Source organism: Uloborus diversus, chromosome 4 (genome assembly GCF_026930045.1).
Source record: "Uloborus diversus isolate 005 chromosome 4, Udiv.v.3.1, whole genome shotgun sequence".
NCBI lineage: Eukaryota > Metazoa > Arthropoda > Arachnida > Araneae > Uloboridae > Uloborus > Uloborus diversus.
The window spans coordinates 7,426,549-7,449,311 of record NC_072734.1 but is presented as its reverse complement, the minus strand read 5'-3'; the positions used below and the strand labels follow the sequence as shown (position 1 = coordinate 7,449,311).

The 22,763-nt window shown below is 35.1% G+C and overlaps 1 protein-coding gene across 1 annotated transcript in view; it reads right to left on the bottom strand.

Annotated features, from left to right (window-relative positions):
- Window positions 1–213: 213 nt before the first annotated feature.
- LOC129219793 (solute carrier family 2, facilitated glucose transporter member 1-like) overlaps window positions 214–22,763 on the bottom strand; it is a 57,488-nt gene continuing 34,938 nt past the window's right edge. Inside the window, exons 8-10 of the mRNA XM_054854095.1 lie at window positions 21,343–21,418; window positions 7,560–7,687; window positions 214–393 (exon numbers count right to left, since the gene is read on the bottom strand). Of these exons, the coding sequence (XP_054710070.1) occupies window positions 214–393; window positions 7,560–7,687; window positions 21,343–21,418 (384 nt within the window). The remainder of the gene's footprint in view (window positions 394–7,559; window positions 7,688–21,342; window positions 21,419–22,763) is intronic.

Genomic DNA, 22,763 nt, shown 5'->3' with positions numbered 1-22,763 from the left:
GCAGCGCCCCCTATAGTTTATTGGAGTTGCGAATTCATTTGAAAAGAAATAAATTTGCGTCAGGCAGAAATTTTTATTCAAACTTAGTGCGTCAAGCATAAAATGCATCAATAACATTCGTGATTTTAGTACAAAAAATATTCTCTTAGTACCAACTAAGAAACAAATAAAATTGGTATGGAAGAACTAAGCAGTCTTTGCGAGTGAAAACTATCACTTCTCTCTTTCTGTCTCTGGTGGAGGACTCTGATTAGAATTATCCAAATGGGCGAAAAATTCTTTAATTTCGGGTATCGTCTTTCCTTGCGTTTCTGGTACTTCCAAAAATATGAACAGACAGAAAAGGAATAAAAGTACCGTGAAAATTAAAAAGGTGTATTCGTGAAGCCCTTCCTGAAAAAGAAGAAAAGACAACATTTTCATTATTTTAGTCAAAATTTATGTAATCTTCTTTATCTTTACTAATAATAAAGCTGAAAGTCTCTGTCCGGAGGATGTCTGGATGTCTGTAGGATGTCTGTGACGCGCATAGCGCCTAGACTGTTCGGCCGATTTTCATGAAATTTGGCACAAAGTTAGTATGTAGCATGGGGGTGTGCACCTCGAAGCGATTTTTCGAAATTCGATGTGGTTCTTTTTCTGTTCCAATTTTAAGAAAAAAATATCATAAGATGGACGAGTAAATTACGAAATTATCATAACGTGGAATTGTAACATAGGCACAAGCTAATTGGCGAGATACGAAATTATCATAACGTGGAACCGTAAAATGGGTACAAGCCAACTGGCGAGAAAATTCACCATACATTATTTATAAATATACAGGCGAACCAAAAGACCTTTTGATTTCTCTACTACGGGCAAAGCCGTGCGGGTATCACTAGTAATATATAAAAATCAATGTCCTGAGATAACATATATATATCAACGCACAGCCAAAACCGCTGAAGCCTCAGACTTGAAATCTGGCAGGCATGTCCACATGATTACGAAAGTATCCACTAAGAAGGGATTTTTCGAAATAGCAATTAGTTCAGGAGAAATTAATTAAAACCCCTTAATTTCTGTGAAATTGAATCCTGTCATTGAAATTTAAATCCCTTATTTTTGGAGGCTTTCCTCCATTCAAATCATTATTCAGTACTTCTCAACTTTTGCTCGATAGCGAATTTTAAATTTGATATTGTTTTCGTTTCTCACGTGATTCTCGAGGCTTTTCTCAAGTCAAATAATAATGTTTCTGTCTTTTGCTTTCATTTTTTCAAAACTAGAAACGAAGTTTTTACGAATATCATCACAGGTGGACTATCCTTTTGAATTTATAAGAGTGCAGTTTCCTGTAAAATTTTGCTTTGCAATAACCGTTAATAAGTCACAAGGACAAGACATTAAAAGTAGCAGGGATCGATCTAAGAGAGGACTTTTTTTCACACGACCAATTTTAAGTAACTTGCTCCAAAGTCAATTATTCATCAAGCAGCTTAATAATTTTAGCACCAGAAAAAAAAAAAAAAAAAAAAAAAAAAAAAAAAAAAAAACTAAAAATGTTGTATACAAAGAAGTTCTTGCTTAAACATAGCTATAACAATAAAATGTGGATGGCCTGTGTTTGCAAAGATAATCAATACTTTAAAAAAATCGTTAATAACAGTTGAAGATCGGTTAAGGACAAGGGCATATATATATGGAGTCCAGGGGCCCCGGGATCCTCCCAAAATTAGAAAAAATTATAGGTAATAAGTAATTATTACAGGGGATTTTCAAAACTAGGTGCACCAAGCACTGTTAATCCCTGCTAATTCCATTACCCGAGCAATATCGAGTACGGGAATGCTAATCCTCTTATAAATAATAGCCGATGATCGAGTAACCCGCATGTTTCAACAATGAAACTCGCGCCACGGCATGATAATTGATAATATGTTTTGATTATGTTTAACCTGAAGGGAAAGGCTTTATTGTGACAAGGCTAAACTCGATCCGGTAACTTAACAGTTATACTGGTAAGACTGTGTCATTTTAGGGGAATGAAGAAACCAAAACAATTGACGCTATTTAATGGAGTTCAGGGTTAATCCACTGGTGTTAGGGTTAAAATTTTAACTATCAAAATACCACCAAACAGAGGCAATTGCTTCGTTCAAACGTAGAAATAATTTTCTCCCGTCATACCATGACAGGCGATTTTCTATAGTTATCAAGCATTTTCAGAATTTCAATATTATACTTAAAGAATATTTCTTGGTATTTATGGTACTTTTGCAGAATATTTGGCTTGTCGATGTCACACAACTATATCACTAGCTTGTGATGGAAATGTTTTGTAAGTTTTGATTGTTAATTTTTGTATTTTTTAATACGAAACTAGAAATTATTTTGTTTTCGATCATGTCAGGGTTTTTTGCAAAACTAAAATTTAAAATTTTTCAAAGAATAAATAAATAAATAAATAAATTAAAAAAAAAATAATAATAAAAAATAATAATAAAAAAAAATAATAATAAAAATAATAATAAAAAAAATAATAATAAAAAATAAATAAAAATAAATAAATAAAAATAAATAAATAAAGGAGAGAATTTTGACATTCTTAATTCAAATCATGTTTTCCGCAATTACAAACTGCAATAGGACCCTACTCGTTGGGTTTCTTGTTTCTGAAAACGGCTACTGTCCCCCGGAATCGACTTCATTTATACCCGATCCTCTCGACTTTACAGAATACTCTTTAGACAAAACCAGCACTGAGCACGCAACCTACATCTCTGCTTTTGATGGCATCGATAGAAAAGTTTGCCGTCTCTCCAACCAGCCAACTGCTTACTCGCCCAAGACAGAACATAACAAAAGCATTACAATGGGGTAGTTTCCTTCAGTCAAAAGTGCTACTTTTTGTCACTGAAATCGATAGAATAAGCAAAAAAAAAAAAAAAAATTAAATTGAATTTTTGGCATCTTGAATTCAAATTATGTTTTTCGCAATCATGAGCGTGTGTGTGTATGAATGCGCGTGTGTGTTTGTGTAGGCGCATATGTGTGCGTTTGTGTAGGTGCATGTGTGTGGGTGCGTGTGTGTGTATGTAGGCATATGTGTTTGTGTCTGTGTGGGGACATGAGTGTGTGTATGTGTGTGTATGAATGTGAGTTTGTGTCTGCGCGCAGGCATGAGTGTGTGTATGTGTGTGTAGGCGTGTGTGTGTATGTATGCGTGTAGGATATGGACGCAACCTGGGGACGGTTTTCGCAAGAGGAGCAGCATCGTGAGGCCGGCCGACGCGACGATGGTGCTGGCAGAGGGTGCTGGTGGGAAAATAAAATGATAGGAATTCAAAACAGTCAAATGAGAACAATAAGCAATCGTGATTGCTCAAAAAATAACATGGACCCAGAAAATACTTTCATTTTCCCAACAGCTATTTTTAAATTTATTTTCCGATTTTTCAAACAAGGCGTGGTCTTTATGACGTCCCAAATGATGTACTTTGCCGCATTTGTCTGCCGCTATTCCACGCTATGATAATCAAGAAGCGAATTAAATATTTCGCTCTACGCTTGCTATCAACCGTAGCGTTGCCAGTACACGTGAGTAAAGATGCGAATTGAATATTACGTTCTGCGAATGGCAGCAGTGAATGGCATTTCATCATTTGTGATGTCATCAAGCGCACCGATTAAAGAAATTTTTTAAAAATATTAAACTTAGTCAAATTATTTAAAAAAGGATCAGATCCTATGTTTTTGAGCATGCTCTTTCAGAAAAAAATACTTTTAAAATTTTGGAAACGATCCCATTATGAAATATCGAAGTTGCTCTTTAAGTAGCTAATATAAACTCCAGAAGCTTTTACGTTTGCTCAAAGTTTTTCCTCTGTTAAATAAAATCAGAGAGGCTAACTGGTTCAATACATCTTATATAATTGAAAACTGAGCGTATGTATCTATGTGCAGCGTTCGTCAGAGAGCACATAACCTAACTTTGCCCCGAGCCTTGAGGTCCTTTTGGTTTAGTGGTTAAAGCACTGAGTTAGCGTCGCAAAGGTCCGTGGTTCAAATCCCGACCTGGACAATCATCATCCACGTCATGGTGATCCGTACACCGCATATGTATGCCCCTATATATACGAACCGGCGCATCAGCTTAAGATTAGCCATTTAGGATCGAAGCGCGTGTTTGATTGGTTGTCTTTTCTGGCGAGTTATCGCATTTGGTGATTGTTTACTGTGAGCAATTATTAGTGGCACGTGAATTGTTTACTAAATAAAATATTATTTTCGACAAATTTGGCGAAATCCGAAACTTTATTGTGGTAACCCTAGCAGTGTAACAATAAAAATTCCGATCCAAAATGGCTAAACTTAAGCTGATGCGTCGATAGCCGCTATATAGATAGGCCCGCGCATCAGCTTAAGTTTAGCCATTTTGGATCGGATTTTTCGTTGTTGTGGAGCTAGGGTTACCAGAGAAAAGTTTCAGGTTTTGCCAAATTAGCCAAAAACAATATTTTATTTAATAAATAAATCACGTGCCGCTAATAATTGTTCCCAGTCAAAACTCAACAAAAGCGATAAATTGCCAGAAAAGACAACCACTCAAACACGCGCTCCGATCCAAAATGGCTAAACTTAAGCTGATGTGTCGGCTCGTATATATAGAAGCCTTAGTATGTCCTAGTTACTTCTCCCGAACGACAGTGAACTGACCATCGAACCAGGTATCGATGGATTCGTAATCTTCCCATCTTCATGTTTGGCTATTTAACATAATCCTCCGATAATAATTAGCAGAGATATCAATTAAAAAATATATTAATTATGACACTTAGATTTCGACATAAAATCCCCATTTCTCGAAGGCTTTCCCCCATTCAAATTGTGATTCAGTGCTTCATCTTCATTTTCCGCAACAATGCTTTTACTAAAATTTATAGCGTGAAGTATGGCCTCACTCAATACTTAAGCACAATACGTAAGCACTCAATACTTAAGCACAGTTACGTACTCAATACGTAAGCACAGCTATTGAATGGGGCCATGCGTGAAGAAAATCATTGAGACAAAAGATCTGTTGCCACTTTTTTTTCTCGAATATGAACAAGTAAAATTCTTGTTTTTGATTTAAAGGCTTTTTCTGTAATCGGGGGATTTAAGGGGGGCAGACTTATTTTGCAATCAATAATTTATTTTCAAAATCTTAAAATAATGCCCACATATTTTAAAAATTCAAAAAATTTAGGAAAATTTCATTTTTTGAAAATCCCTAAGACTTTTTTGTTTTTGCATTTATTTAAAAAAAGGTTTTTGGTAAGCAATCACAATAATCATCTCTAAAAATCTGTGCATTTATTTGCTTATGCATGCATTAGAACATTTTCTGTGATTAATTACGTAAAACATCTGAATTTTTTTTTTTTAAATTATGTTTTTAAAGGTATAACATGCTCTAAATATTTGAGTAATTTATAAAATGCTTATTCAATGCACAGTTTTGTTAAATATGTTATCCTGACTGCAAAAAGTATTACTTTAAAGCTGTATCAAATAGAAAAAAAATCCTTAGGGATTCCATTGGAATGAAAACACACACACACACAAAAAAAAAAAAAAGAAAAAAAAAATGATTACCGAGAAATGGCAATTTAAAGTTTTTCTTTTGCATAAGTGCACATAGCGAGCATGACCTAAAATCACTCATAACTTTTTAAATATTTGAACTAATGCAATGAAACTTTTTCCCTGTTTTCCGGAATAATTTGTAGTTTTGAAATAAGCAATAAAAATCTTTTTGATTGCTTGATCATTTTTGAGGTACTGTAATCCCTTAAAATGTTTACTTTTAGGTTATTTTTCCGCAATCTGCCGCAAAATTTTGATTATTATTATTATTATTATTTTTTTTTTTTTGGTTCAAGCCTCAGTGTTGAACACGCGTCACTTGACGTAACTTTTATTTTCAAGGTGGACCGTGCAAAGCCGGGCGACGCAGCTAGTCTATACTAGTAGCGTTTGTCGGTGTGTCTGTAACCCTATTTTCTCCGGGGTTACGTCATCTATCAGGTGAATACTAGTACTGTTGGATACAGGACTTCGAGAGAAATCATCCCGCCCTGTTTCACTCTTCTAAAACTTAAGGTTATTGAGATATGAATTAATAAAAATCCTATAATAAGTCCAGGATGTCAGCAAGATATATTCAGCGGGGAAATTAATTAAAATCATCAATAGTCACCCGCCGTGGCGGCATCGAGCCGCCGACGGTTGGCAAGTGCTGAAAATGTTCTTATATTATACGTACGAAATCCTTTTTATGGTTTAGGGTCAAAACTTCGCAGACAAAACTTCGCGGCCAAAACTTAGCGTGGACAAAACTTTGCGTGGACAAAACTTCACGTGGTCAAAACCTCGCGTGGACAAAATTTCCCGTGGTCAAAACTTCGCGTGGTCAAAACTTCGCGAGGACAAAACTTCCCGTAGTCAACTTTGCTGATTCATAACTTCGTGATTTCGACCACCCAGAACTTCGCGCATTCACAACAATGAACTTCAATAAACATATATAAACTTAGCTAAAAAGTAAAAATGTATCTTTTTTTTTTTTGGGGGGGGGGGGGGGGGTGTTATCGTTTAGTGATTTCCAGGAAATCCATTAGACACACTCTATATAAATAGCTTATTTTTTCATAATGAATTACTTGATTGCAAGTTAATTGAGTAAATCCTAAATGAATTTAAGTATAGCAAGTTAATGAAGTAATAAATTGATACAGATTTGAAGTTTAAATAAAGATTAATTTATAACTTTTTCGAAAACGAGGAATTGGTTTTATAATAACAATTTAATGTTCTATACCTAACTAACTGAAAAACCTCTATTCTTTCCGTGCTGTGGTGAGTCGGAATTCCTTTCATCAAGGTCATTTAGGTTGCAAAAAAAAATTGCGGAAATAGTTTCCGCTGATTTCGTTTTTTTTTTTTTTTTTTTTTTTTGATTGAGCAATACAGTACGGTCGTTATACCGGAAGCAAATTAACATAGAGTATATAGGAATCAAGTTGGGACTTTTACCACTAGTCATTATAATGGAATGATTTTTAAAATATGTGATCGTTATAACGAGCGGCGACTGTATATGTAATTTAAAGATCTTTTTCAATTAAAACTAAAATAATTTATTTTTAAGAAGTTTTATTTAGATGCGGAAAGTAATGCACGTACATAGTTTTGTTTGTGCAAAGTTTTGTACTCACGAAATTTTGACTGCGCGAAGTTTTGCCCACGCGAAGTTTTGACCACGCGAAGTTTTGTCCACGCGAAGTTTTGTCCACGCGAAGTTTTGACCGCGCGAAGTTTTGACCGCGCGAAGTTTTGTCCACGCGAAGTTTTGTCTACGAAGTATTATCCGGCGAAGTTTCGGCCGCGAAGTTTTGACCCATTACCCCTTTTTATATCAAATACAGTAAAACCTGTGAAGTTGACCACCAAAGTGCTGCGCCACAAGTGATCAACTTACACATGTGTTACTACATCGGTTTTCTCAGCAGTAACCATAAAAGGTCTCTTACTTGTATTGGCAAAAAAAGAATTCCCACAGCAAAATTTGCCAACCAGTTGGCTGCAACAGCGACACTGGACGCGATGGGGCGTGCGCTTTGATCGAAGAGTTCTGTTACCAAGAACCATGGAATAGAACCTGAAGAGAAAACTATGAATTAGATATGTAGATATAAATGATCTCGAAAGAATGAAAGACATAAAGGACCTGAAAGCAGTGTCTGCCAAAAGGAGCCTATAAGTGCGGGTCAAAAATGTTATGGAAGCTGAAGACTTTATTTTCAACTGTCTTTGGATGACTTAAGGGTGAGAGGCTTTGTAGATTCACGTTTTTGGAGGCTCATGTAATTTAAAAACTACAGTTATAGTATGGTGTGGTCAATGTTTAAGGCAGGGATAAAAGGTTCGATGGCTCTCCCCCGGAAATTTTTCGAAGCTGAAGTCTAAAAAAAGTTTGTGTTGTCTTTGACGATGTAAAGGTGAGGGATACTCTTCTCAAAAAAAAAAAAAAAAAAAAAAAAAACGATACTAGTATCTCATAAACCCTAAGTAAAGCCATCTTTAGGAAACGAAGGGTGAATGGTTCGGAAGTTCTCTCAAGTAAATTTTGCGAAGTTGAAGCTTTAAAAACTTTATTTCGGACTGGAGGACTTAAGGTGGAATAATGAGGTTCGGAGGTTTTTCTCCATATATTTTTCGAAATTAAAGTCTTAAAATTGCAATTTTTCAGCTACCTTTAGTGACGGTGGGGTTTGGTAAGGATGTCGATAGGGATGATTCACAGATATATGCGCGTACAGTACTAGGCGCGGATCCAGAACCAAAGTTAACCTAAGCTGCTTTTTTAGGACTTACATTTCTAAAAAAATTGCCCTATATCCCCTATTTATGTTCAACTACCAAAAATATCCGGCGTTGCCTGGGTCAGTAATAATTTTGAAAAAAAAAATGGCTACTTTTATTCGTTTTCTCTTTTGACTGAAAGAACTCAAAACACAATGCTTTGACGTGATTAGAAAACAAGCATCTTCCTTACCCCCTAAGTAAAATAGCAATTACTATAAAGAACAAAATAGTATTCAGTTAGAAACGAAAAAAAAACAACGCTTAAGCATATAAAAATTTGAAGAATTTCCAACATATGAACCAACATAACAAAGATCACTGAAAAAACCGTGAGCTTTATTTATTTAATTAAATAGTACGCACACACAAAGACACACACACACAAAAAAAAAAAAAAAAAAAAGAAAAGAAAAAAGAGCTCTCTACTATGTTTTCCAAAGTGTGCAAAAAGTAGAGTTTCCAAGTATTTAAATGACTTTAAATTCATGTTTACTCAGGAGAAGTCTTGATTCAAAATTTTCCTTATGATTCCTATTAATATTGCTGTTGTAAGGCAACGAATTTTTGTAACAATGGGTTTTATATTTAATCCTTTAATGGGGAAATTACATGAAACTTACTGTTTTCCATCATAACTTTTTTAAACTAAGTTTTTTAGAAATAAATTATAGCCTATGGTGCTCCCTGATACTGTAACTATCTGTGGTGAAAAAAGGGTTAAAATCGGTAAAGTAGTTTTGAAGTTTACCCTGGACATGCATACAGCAGTAGCCATTTATGTATATAGATGAGAACAGACCTTTTCTTAAGGGTATCCAAATATTTTAATCGACTAGCAGAACCCGCACAGCGATGTCCGTGCTAAAAATTTAATGGAAGTCCGCTGAATAAAAAAAAAGCCCTCTCCCCCTCTGATGTGAAATAATCATTTTACTTTGTATAAAATGCGTACACACCTTTTCAAAAAAAAAAAAAAAATTAATTCTGAAATTTTGAATTCAAATTATGTTTTTCGCAATCACGAGTTGCGACAGGGTCCTACTCATTGGGGGCTATTGTTTCTAGAAACAGCTCCTGGTCCCCCCAAGCCTACGCCTCCTCCTGGGCGGTTACGTGTGAGTGTGTGTGTGTGTGTGTGCAGGCGTGTGTGTATGTGTAGGCGCGAGTGCGTGCATGTGTAGGCTTGTGTGTGTGCGAAGACCAATGTGTATGATCGTACAAGTGTGTGTATGTGTGTAAAGGCGCGTTTATGTGAGTGAACGTGCGTGTGTGTAGGACATGGACGCCTCCGACCAGGAGAAGCGAATAGCTCAGGACCGGAGCAGCCGCGCCGCCTGCAGAGGACGGTGGGCGGTGGTGCTGCAGAGGCCCCTGGTCCAAGCTGAAAAAGGAACCACAACGCCAAGGACGGTCGAATGAGAACAATAAGCAATCGTGATTGCTCAAAAAAAAAAAAAAAAAAAAAATATTAAAGTTTCTTTGGAATTTAAAACTTTTTGTTAAATCATTAAATTAGATTTAGAGTTGCTTTAAAACTCTATTTAGCGATTGAACAGGTTTTTACTGCAATTTAAAATATTTCGCCAAATAAAAAAAAAAAAAAAATTAAATAATATCTTTCAAATGTAAAAATAGTTAGGCAACTCTATTGTTTATCGCTAAACTCGCCCAGCAACCACGCTATCATAATCCATCCGTGTAACGAAGAAAAAAAAAGCATCCAATGGAACATTCAAAAATTATCGTCAGAAAAAAAGAAGATGTCGTACTCGGATAAAAACAAATCAAAAATTCCTTTTCTTTCAAAACAAGTCGCCAAAACAAAGAATACATTTACGGTTGCTTTAAAACAATAGTCCTAGACTGAACTGCTGAGCGCCTAACACGCCAAGCGACCACGCTACCGGAACCCAGTCCTTTTGCGAGTGATGCGGATGTTTTTTCTTTGGCAATAATAAATGTTTCGCTAAACAAACAAAAAGGTATATGATCACATTAACAGTAGCTTTCAAATCTTTATACATTAAGAGCTGCGTTTCCCGGCTTTGCCCGGTCTACCTTGAGGATGAAAATTGTGTCGAGTGACATATATTCAACAATCAGGCTTAAATAAAAGAAAAAAAAAAAACATCATGCAAAATTTTTCTTCCAAACATTGATGACAGATATTAAAATTCTTTTAAGAAATTAAAATGCGAAAGATGGATTTTGAAAGCGTAATCATGGAAACAGGAAATAAAATAACTTTAAGATATTACATGCAAGCTGAGGTAAGAAACAATGGATTCAAAAAGCGTAACCGTGGAAACGTGAAAATAAAATAGTTGACAAAATGAATCAAAGTGACGTATTTCGAAATTAATTTAAAAACGCTTGTAACCTTTCAGAGGCGTAGGAACTTTGTAGAAGTAGGGGGAGCTGGGACACAGTATAAGAAGTGTCTGGAATCCAAGGGGCAGAAGCAGGGGCGCAACCAAAAAATAATTTTTTGGGGGGCTGGCGGGGGGAGGGAGGCTTTTAAACGTTTTCCCCCACAAAAAAATGGCTTCGAAGCTTCCATCTCTTATTGAATATTGTATATATACAATTGTTTACGGAGAGAATGGGGTGATTAAACTTCTGGTTTTGAAAAGGAGTCGGTTAGTACTCGAAGATGAGCACGTAGAAATAGAGGTTTTTCTGGGTCTCTCCCAGAAAATTTTCAAAATTCTTATTCTAAAATCGAACTTATAAGTGATCTTTGATAATGTTAAGGGGAGAAAAGGTGTTTGAATACCCTCCCTGAAAAATTTTCGAAATTAATGTCTTAAAACGCGATCATATACCATATTTGTTGCCTTTAGTGAAAATATGACTCGAAGGATTTTCCTCGATCGATTTTTCGAACGATTTACATCTCCGTCCCAATATTTCGAATTGGAAGTCCTAAAAACGTAATTGTAGACAACCTTCAAAGATTGGCAGTGGAAAAGGCTGTATTAGGGCTCTACTCTGGAGATTTTTCAAAATTGAAGTCCTAATAGAGAGCGTTTTTCAATGATGTAATCAGAAAAGGTTCAGAGGTTTCTTAATTTTTTCGAAATTGTAGTTGCTGAAAAACGCGACTGTGGTTCATATTTGTTGGCGTTAGGGGGTCCAGCAATTTTTTTGAAATTGAAGTCCCAAAAACGGAATATTACATAATCTCCCATGTTGTTGGAGGGCAAGGCATTCAAAAGACTCTCTTCCGGAAATTTTCAGGGAATTGAGCCTTGAAAACAAAATTTGAGGGGCTCTGTAATAATTTTGGAGGAAAGGGGAGGCTTCGACAGCGTAGCATTTAGACGACTTTCTTATTTTCTGAGAACTAGAAAAAGGGGAATAGATGAAACAGGAGGGCAGAAAAACAGAACGTTGGATATGTGTTAAAATGAATTATTCACTATATATTATATTGTTCAGATAAATTTTTAGTTTAAAGTCTTTGAGTTTTTGATAGAAACTATAAAATATTGTTGGCTTTTTTTCTGCAATAATAGATGAAAGGTCACAATTTTGGCATAAAAATATATCTGTAAGTGATGAAAAAATTGTAATTTTGAGAAAGCAAAAAAAAAAAAAAAAAAAAAATTGATTTGAATTGTGACATCTGGAATTCAAATTATGTTTTTCGCAATCACGAGTGTGTGTGTGTATGTAGGCGTGTGTGTTTGTGTCTGTGTGCAGGTATAAGTGTCTGGGTAGTTGTGTGTTATGAGTGTTTGTGGTAGGGGAGGGGAATGTGTATGTGTGTGTAGGAATATGTGTTTGTGTCTGTGTGCAGGCATGAGTGTGTGGGTAGTTGTGTGTATGAGTGTTTGTGGTAGGGGAGGGGAATGTGTATGTGTGTGTGGGCATATGTGTTTGTGTCTGTGTGCAGGCATGAGTGTGTGGGTAGTTGTGTTTAGGTGTGTGTGTATATGTCCGTATGTATGCGTGTGTGTGTATGTGTGTAGGTGTATGGATGTGTAGGTGTATGTATGTGTATGTGTTTGTACGTGCGTGTATGTATGCGTGTAAGTGTAGGATATTGACGCTACCTGGAGATGGTTTTCGCTAGAGGAACATCATCGCGAGGCCGGTCGACGGTGGTGCTGCAGAGGGTGCTGGCGGGAAAATAAAATGATAGCACATCAAAACAGTCAAATGAAAGCAATAAGCAATCGTGATTGCTCAAAAAACAAGAATAACTGTAACTTCGTAAAGTATAATCTGAGGGGTCAGATAACTTAAAAATGAGATACAGTGGCTCTCAAAAGTGTTCGTACACCTTGAAATTTTGTAGTAAAATCAAAGTAACGCGAAACTGAATTCTAATATGAAGTCCTTTTTTTTTCACATTATTCCTATGCCATTCTGAATAAAACCCAGTAGTTTTTTTCAAAATACTGCCAGATTTTATTTTTGAAATTTGTCAAAAAACGAAGGGTCAGAGAAAAAAATACGCCACAAAAAACATCGCACACTGAAATATTTTCGAATAAATTCATGATTAAAATTATCATAAATTGTTTTTTTATTATTTTTGCATTGTGATGACACACTGTAAAGTCATTTGGGTTTAACTTTTTGTTTATTTATGCCCTAATATTCTGCTTATTATTTTTAAATGGCAGCTATGCTCATAAACCAAAAACACAATTCGAAATTCGATGTTTTTTCTCTCTCAGTAGCCGTAAATTGGTTTGAAATGTCTCCAAATTAGTGGATTTATACCATTCTATAGTGAAGTGCTTGATAAAATGCTTTAAAGACAAGAATCGGATCGAAAGCAAGGTAAGAAAATGTCAAATGCAAAGTTAACAAAGCGTGATCGGAGATTTACAGTTAAAAAAATGATGGAAAAATACAATTTATATACAAATATATATAAATTGAGTGATGAAAAATTTTCTGCTGAATTGAATGAAACATTTTCGTTTGATTTTCCCCTAAAATTATTCGCCAAGTTCTCTGATTACCTGGATTAAATGGGACCTCTTCCTGCAGAAATTTTCTTGTTCGTGCGAAAAACAGAAAGCTTACGTTTTCCGCCTTAAAATCAATGATAATAATTCTGGAACAACGTCTTACTTAAAAATAAAAATAAATTCAACATTTTGGGTTAAATTGTTGCATAATTGTAAATAGAAAAAAAAATGAGAAATTAAATCTAAAGAACTTAGTTGGGATCAGTTAATCAGGACGGTGAAGGTGTTCTTGTGTGAGGGTGAAGGACTTGGAAGTTTGAAATTTTTCGATGAATCATGCTATTCAGTGAAATATTTTTAAAAACAATTTTAAATTATTAGCCCAAAATTTGGCAATCGGAAACAACTTCGTTTTTTTAATCAAGATAACGATAAGAAGCACACGTTTGCGTTTGATGCCTCAAATATTGTCATTAAGCTTAGAAATATCCCCTCAATCGCCAGATTTAAACTTAATAGAACATATTTGGAGATATCTAGTGGATATATTATGAAAATACACTATTGAAACGGAAAACGAATTAGAAACAGTAAGACTCGAAGTGCGGCTGAACACTTACTCAGAAATTGTTCAAAAAAAAAAAAAAAAAAAAAAAAGAAAGAAAAAAAAAAACAATGAAATCTCTATCCAGACGTTTAAAAGCTGTTGCTGATACTGCATGATATTCTACCAGGGTTGGCTTTTTTGCCGTGCCAGTGGCAGAAACTGGTTATAACCGGTAAAAACCGGCAGAGACTGGCAAAAACTTAAAAATGTCTTTAATACCTCAAGTAATTAGTAAATGATATTTGTTTAAGTAAACTAAAAAATTAAACATCATTTCATCATTTAAAAAAATATAATCCCATGCTAGTGTCCTTGATTTAGTTCAGAAAGGGAACTTTCCAATTGCAGAGGCTCGTAGTATTTGGATTAATTTAACAAAGGATAAAAAATCATACAGGGGTGCTTAGGAAAGAGGAGTGACATACAGAATTAAACAGACGTTACTGATTGTAATTTGCTCACTTATATGCTTCCTCTAAATTGTTTGTGATTGAAATTATCATGTCATTTGCTTCAAGAAGAAAGTGCCAGAATTTTACTTGCCTAAATTTTGTACCTGATGTCACAGCTTTGCAAAACAAATTGGCCCCATTTCTCCAAACTTATTTTTCCAGTCAAATTTTTACCGCAACCCCAGTTACCACGGTGGACCAGTTATACAATAGATGAAAGTTTCACGAACATTGCTTGCTCCTTCATGCATTGTCTGCTAGCTCTTCTGTTTTAAGAATATTCTAAAACTTCTCATTTGTGAGTAGTAAATTGAGAACCTGTTTAGATTTTTGAAACCACCCTTTCTAAGAGGCAATTGCAAGGTCCAAACAATGTAACATTTGATTTTGAATTGTGATAATTTTGTAATAAAATTACAGTACTTTAGTTAACAATTATTTTTTCCATGCATTTTCTGTTGTATATCAAGAATAAATTTTTCATTTTGTGAGTTTTTGCCAGTTTCTGCCGCAAAGTGGCAGAAAGTGGTTTTTGTCATGCCGGTTTTAACCGGTTTCTACCAGTAGTTTTAACCGCCTTGGCAGAAACTTGCCAACCCTGTATTTTACTAAATAATAACTTAGTAAAAAGTTAGATTACTTACTAGTTTTTTGACATTTTTTTCAAAGTGTACGAAGACTTTTGTAAGATCAAGTTTCTGGCACTTTTTGATTATTGATTTCTTAAAAATCAAGTTTTATTATGTTAATAACAATTTTCATGTAGTTTTGTCAAAAAATAAATCATAGATCTTATAATTAAATACCCGTTCCAAAATATTAATTTTAACGAATCGATAATGGCGTATTTCATTGAAAATCGTAAGTGTACGAATACTTTTGGGAGCCACTGTAAGTTTTTGGAAAGTTGAAATTATTTGAACAAGTTCAACATTATTTGAACAAGTACAAACAACCTTAGTAACCTTTTTTCAGTCATGTCTGGAGCACCTTCCATGTTATTCATATTTAAATGCCAAACTGGCTCATTATTATCTCTTTTTGTGATCATTGGACTAATGGCGAATCCAGGGGCGGGGGGGGGGGGGGGGGGGGGGGGGGGGGGGGGGCTATGAGGCTGCAGCCACCCCCATACCAGAAATAAATTCTTTCACCCTCTATGCATCTTAATGTTAAAAAATATATATATAATTTCCTACATCTATTCTATTTTTATCAATTAATTTGTTTTCGCTCTTCTTAAGGTTGATACACAAATTTGCGATAGTAACAGAAGTGTTACTTTTCCGAAATTTCCCTTCAAATTTCTGAACTTTTCCCCTACCTGTTCCAAATATTGATACATTTACTCACTGAAAGAAGGAAAGGAGAAAAAAGTGTAGATATAATAGCTACTTGTTTTTTTTTCTTTCTCTCTCTTTAATTTTCGTGTTTAATATCAATTCTTAAAATTTTGTCTTCTTTCTCGCTGTTCACTATTTGTTTAACATCTTTCAGCTTTTCTTTCTTCTATTTCATTTACATCACCTTGTCAGAGTAATTGTTTTGCATCCTTAACAAGAATTGAAAATTTTGCCTTCAAATTGCATAACAAATATGTCTAAACGAATGAAAAAACTTTGAATATACATTTAAAATTTAGAATTTTAACACTGAGTACCAAATTTTAGACAATTTCAATTATAACTCAGAAAGATTCATTAGTCATTAACACCCCTAAATATTAGGAGATAATGATACAGAACACTTTCGTTTACATCGATTAACTTTGGTAATGACAAGGAGACCTCAGCAAGAATTTTAACTGCCTCAGCCGCCCCCAGAACAAAATTCTGGATTCGCCACCGCATTGGACAAAAAAACCGCATGCAAAACTAATAAGAATATGAACTGAACTGCAATGCCGCTCTCGAAAGCCGAAACACGAGCTCAAGGTGAGGAGCAAATTCATATTGGTACTGGTACTGATTTTCGCAGGCCGCGGGGTAGAGCCCACTTTTCCGCATTTCTGGAATCAAGAGATGTTTTAACAGTAAAAAAAGGGTGAAGGTGAATTCAAGTGCACTGACCACTCCGTCTGCCCCCTGCTCTTGTTGCTTATTGGGTGGAAATTCCGAAATTCCTAGAAAAGGCAGATCACATTTTTGAAATCAGGTTTGAGGAAATCAATGTATGGCAATAAGCTGCAGTGCTAGAATTTTCCGGGGGAGCTGAGCCGGTTTGAAATATTCCAGGGGGAGCTCAAGCTCCCCCAGCTCCCCCGGTTCCGACGCCTTAATCCTTTAATGGGGAAATTACATGAAACTTACTGTTTTCCATCATAACTTTTTTAAACTAAGTTTTTTAGAAATAAATTATAGCCTATGGTGCTCCCTGATACTGTAACTATCTGTGGTGAAAAAAGGGTTAAAATCGGTAAAGTAGTTTTGAAGTTTACCCTGGACATGCATACAGCAGTAGCCATTTATGTATATAGATGAGAACAGTCCTTTTTTTTAAGGGTATCCAAATATTTTAATCGACTAGCAGTACCCGCACAGCGATGTCCGTGCTAAAAATTTAATGGAAGTCCGCTGAATAAAAAAAAGCCCTCTCCCCCTCTGATGTGAAATAATCATTTTACTTTGTATAAAATGCGTACACACCTTTTCAAAAAAAAAAAAAAATAATTCTGAAATTTTGAATTCAAATTATGTTTTTCGCAATCACGAGTTGCGACAGGGTCCTACTCATTGGGGGCTATTGTTTCTAGAAACAGCTCCTGTCCCCCCAAGCCTACGCCTCCTCCTGGGCGGTTACGTGTGAGTGTGTGTGTGTGTGTGCAGGCGTGTGTGTATGTGTAGGCGCGAGTGCGTGCATGTGTAGGCTTGTGTGTGTGCGAAGACCAATGTGTATGATCGTACATGTGTGTGTATGTGTGTAAAGGCGCGTTTATGTGAGTGAACGTGCGTGTGTGTAGGACATGGACGCCTCCGACCAGGAGAAGCGAATAGCTCAGGACCGGAGCAGCCGCGCCGCCTGCAGAGGACGGTGGGCGGTGGTGCTGCAGAGGCCCCTGGTCCAAGCTGAAAAAGGAACCACAACGCCAAGGACGGTCGAATAAGAACAATAAGCAATCGTGATTGCTCAAAAAAAAAATATTAAAGTTTCTTTGGAATTTAAAACTTTTTGTCAAATCATTAAATTAGATTTAGAGTTGCTTTAAAACTCTATTTAGCGAGTGAAGAGGTTTTTACTGCAATTTAAAATATTTCGCCAAATAAAAAAAAAAAAAAATCAAATAATATCTTTCAAATGTAAAAATAGTTAGGCAACTCTATTGTTTATCGCTAAACTCGCCCAGCAACCACGCTATCATAATCCATCCGTGTAACGAAGAAAAAAAAAATCATCCAATGGAACATTCAAAAATCATCGTCAGAAAAAAAGAAGATGTCGTACTCGGATAAAAACAAATCAAAAATTCCTTTTCTTTCAAAACAAGTCGCCAAAACAAAGAATTACATTTACGGTTGCTTTAAAACAATAGTCCTAGACTGAACTGCTGAGCGCCTAACGCGCCAAGCGACCACGCTACCGGAACCCAGTCCTTTTGCGAGTGATGCGGATGTTTTTTCTTTGGCAATAATAAATGTTTCGCTAAACAAACAAAAAGGTATATGATCACATTAACAGTAGCTTTCAAATCTTTATACATTAAGAGCTGCGTTTTCCGGCTTTGCCCGGTCTACCTTGAGGATGAAAATTGTGTCGAGTGACATATATTCAACAATCAGGCTTAAATAAAAGAAAAAAAAAAACATCATGCAAAATTTTTCTTCCAAACATTGATGACAGATATTAAAATTCTTTTAAGAAATTAAAATGCGAAAGATGGATTTTGAAAGCGTAATCATGGAAACAGGAAATAAAATAACTTTAAGATATTACATGCAAGCTGAGGTAATAAACAATGGATTCAAAAAGCGTAACCGTGGAAACGTGAAAATAAAATAGTTGACAAAATGAATCAAAGTGACGTATTTCGAAATTGATTTAAAAACGCTTGTAACCTTTTTTTTTCATTTGAAGATAAAAGCTAATTTTTTCGACCAAAGGTCGTGATATTTCTCGAGTAAAAAATGTCGCTTTTTTCAATGGTGTCAAAAAGAAAACTGTGGGACAATTCCTTCACTTCTTATTGATAGATTTAATGAAGAAAGTAGTGCCTAAATTTCATCTAAGCCTAAAAGAGTTCGAGCTAAAGACGCAAATTACTCCCGTCGTAATGAAGTTAGAGCATCGAAACAAATTGCTTAGAAAACGGAAATTTCTACCCTTTTCAACGATATCTAACATTAATATGTGCAAGTAATTTTTCACCCCTTTATTAACCAATAATAGGCAATTTGCGTGAAATTTGGACTTAAATTGGAATAAAAAAAGAACTATTTATCGGATTTTTTCGAATTATAGCCTATGTTACTCGGTAAGAAAGCACCTTTCATACAGTGAAAGAATTTTTTAAATAGGTGCAGTGGTTCCGGAGATTACCTCGAACATATAAACACACAAAAATTCGTCCTCTCTCTTTATAATATTAGTATAGATTAATAAGTGCAAGTAATTTCTCTCTCCCATATTCGGGAATTTATGTGAAATTTTGACCTAAATTGGAATAAAAAAAAGGACTATATATCGGATTTTTTTGAATTATAGCCTATGCCACTCAGTAAGAAAACACCTTTCATATAGTGAAGGAATTTTTCAAATAGGTGCAGTGAGATAAATAAATACCTTTGTGCTGAACAGTAAAGTAAGAAAAACATCCGACAAAAGCCCTTTTCATCCATAAGTTCATTACTTTTTGCATTGAAAAAGGCGTTCCCTGTAACGCCGAAACACGTGTCTGCTGCAACTGGCAAATTTGTGCTTTTTTTAACGTTGTTTTTCTTACTTTAGGTGCAGTGGTTCCAGAGATTAACTCGAACATATAAACACACAAAAATCCACCCTCTCTCTTTATAATATTAGTACAGACTGGAACTGTACCTCATTCGGATAATCAAGGATTCCGATGACTGTTTTTTTTTTCGAATAAAGGGTACATATTATTGAATGTATGTTGAAAATGAGAGAAAAAAACTACTTTTAAAAAAGACAGCTTTTAATTAACCAATTGAAAAGGTAAGACTCTTACGTGTTAAGCTTACTTACAATTCAATTGCTGTACATAAGTACAGTATGTACGTTTCGTACTTTAATTGAAAGTCATTGCTTCCTGAATATCGTGGTCAATGCAAACTGTTTGACTAGTTTCGTCGAGTTAATAGCGCTGTGACAGAATCATTATTTTGCGATTTGGAGGAAATTTCTGTCTCAATTTTTCCTTTTTGAAATTTTGCTCTGAAATTGCAACCTATTAAATGTTCATATTTTGACTATTGGATATTGTTAATTGACCCTCAAAACTAAAATATTCACCATCGCCGAATTTTAAAACACCGTGATTGAATTTTAATGAATTTTTAAAAATCCACGCGCAAAAGTGCGCTCTTCTGAAACGTCACGAGCTTACGTCACTGGGCACTAATGGGCAGCCTTCCGCCGAAGATCCCATGTTTTCGCAAGGGACATTTTGAGCGCGCTGATATTTTTATTTTTTAGAAATTCAATAATCCTTTTGAACATACTATGGAGGCCGGATTCGTTAAAGCACAATCTATTATCTTCCTCAAGTAACATCAATGATGGTATTCCGATATTTCCGAGAGGATGAGAGGTTTAATGTTCCAGAAACGCGAGGAGTTAAATGCGAGGAGGTAAACCTTACGTTTCGTCTTCGAAGCCAACTGCATGTCCTTCGGCTTCTCCCTCGGCGGAAGTGCACATGGCGTCACTTCCTGTGCCATTTGATGTCACAAGCGCTTGAACTTTAAAAATTAATTAAAAAAAAAAACTACTTATCGTATCGCAATTTTTTTTCACCTATGATGTTCATACACGTTACTCTATGATATAAAAATTAAATTGAAAAATCGAAAATTACCCTATTAGAGACTCGGAAAATTTGAGTCCGGATAATTGAAGTTCTACTATATCTAACATATAAACAAGTATTAAAATTTGTAATTTTGATACATTATAGAGTAGAAAAGGCCAGAATCATTAGTTGAGTATACGATAAAAAACTGTTTTCAGTATCATCTTTTATATTCCATTCACATAGAATTTACGTTACGCGCCAGAAGTACTTTTCAAAGTTTTATGGTTTCTTAACCCCTTCAGTCGGAATTATGAAATACCGGACCAAAAATGTTGATATTTGGTACACAGGTAAAGGGTATCTTATAGACAAAATTTTGAGTTTATAGGAGAAAAATTAAAATAGTTATGGCACGTCCAATATTCCGGACTCATATTTTTCAAATCAATATTTCATATACAAAAACGATAAAATACCGAACAAACTTCATTGTAAAATGTTCTACAAACAATTATAAAACATAATATAAGCGTTTGAAACGATTAATTAGAAATTATATATTTTTAAAAAAATCAGGAAAAAAACCTCGCTTTTCAGATGAAAATCCATGGTTGGAAAAATGAGCCACTCTCTACCTCTCAATCCTTATATGTCAGTGTTGTCAATCCCAAAACGAAAAATTATTTCTCAGATTATAATAAGTAGAACGTAAAGAGTCAACTACCAAAAAAAAAAAAAAAAAATCAACTAATTAAATCAATTATTAAACGATTAGCAGCTGTTTAAAGTGTATGTCCGGTATACCGGGCACCAGGTCTGAAGGGGAAGAACGCCCTAATCTGTAGATTGGTGTGTTAAAAATTATTTTACCCCTTCTTTGTAACAGGAGGCCAAACATATGCTGGGTTGATTTATGATTATATTAGTGACTGATTAAAAACTGAATTTAAATTGCATGATAACTTTAGTCAGGATTTTAGCTAAAACTCAACTTACCTGGACCAACAGCAAAGAAGACGATGAATACTAATATCCAAAAAATGGTGACGTATGTTGCCCATTGGTAATATTTCTGGAAACAATAGTTTAATATAAGTAGCTGATATATGGTAATTAACGATTACATTTGGTTCGCAAATGAACTAAGTTGATCTATCTCTACATAGTACAAAATGAAGTGTCCAAAAAGCGTCTGTGTGTTTGAACTCGCAAAACTCGAGAACTACCCGGCCGATTTCGCTGAAATTTTCACAATTTGTTCCTTTAAGTCCTGAGAAGGTTTGCAGACCAGTTCGTAAACAATTCGAAGAATAGTTCATTTTTTATTCCAATTTAGGCCCAATTTTCACATAAATTCCCGAATATGGGGATGAAAAATTACTCGCAATTAGTAATATTATATATCGTTGGAAAGAATTTTCTGCGTTCTACGCAATTTGTTCCAACGCTCTAACTTAATTGCGACGGGAGTTATTTACGTTTTTAGCTCGAATTTGTTTAGACTTAGCTGAAATTTAGGCACTTCTTTCCTCATTAAATTTATTGTTACAAATTCTGTAAATAGTAATTATTGTAGGAACGTAACCTGTAAATAGTTTCCCGTAATGAATATACAACCCCTTTTTCATTCGGCTAAAGTATACGACCCCTATTTTCTTTCTTTTCGTTGATAACGGTCTACGCATTTCGCGAAGAGGTAAGAATGTTGTGGAAAATTCTTTTCGGTGTATAAAAGCCGTTAGCGATGGATAAACAGTTAGTTTCGATGGAGATTTCGAACTGAGTGCATTTTTGCTCTGTTTATTGCGAGGCAGTTCGCTGTGTTGTTTTCGTATTTGGAAGTAAATACGTGTGTAAACGTTGAGTTTACGGTGTTGTGTGAGAATTGCTTAATTGCTGATGAATAATTTAGCAGTTGTTGAAGATCTTTCCTGTACATAGTGTAAATAAATTTCCTGTGTTTTTATCAAGAACTGTGTTTTCATTTCAAGAAAGTGGAAGTCGCACCGAATCCGTTACAATTTGGCGCCCAACGTGGGGCTACTTCAGGACTTTCTTGCAGTAAGTGTGACTTTGGACATTTTTTCATAAAGACTTTTTAAGTTTGACTTTATTTGTATGGTGATTACTCGCGCAATGGATGAACAATTAAAACAACTGCTTGATGCAATCAACTCTGTGAAGAGTGATATGGCGGCTAATCAAGAACAATTAAAAAGTGACTTGACTGCAAGTTTTACAGCTAATCAAGAACAATTAAAAAATGATATGGCAGCTAATCAAGAACAATTAAAAAATGAATTGGCGGCTAATCAAGACCAATTAAAAAGTGATTTGACTGCAAGTTTTACTGCAAATCAAGAACAATTAAAAAATGATATGGCGGCTAATCAAGAACAATTAAAAAGTGATCTGAC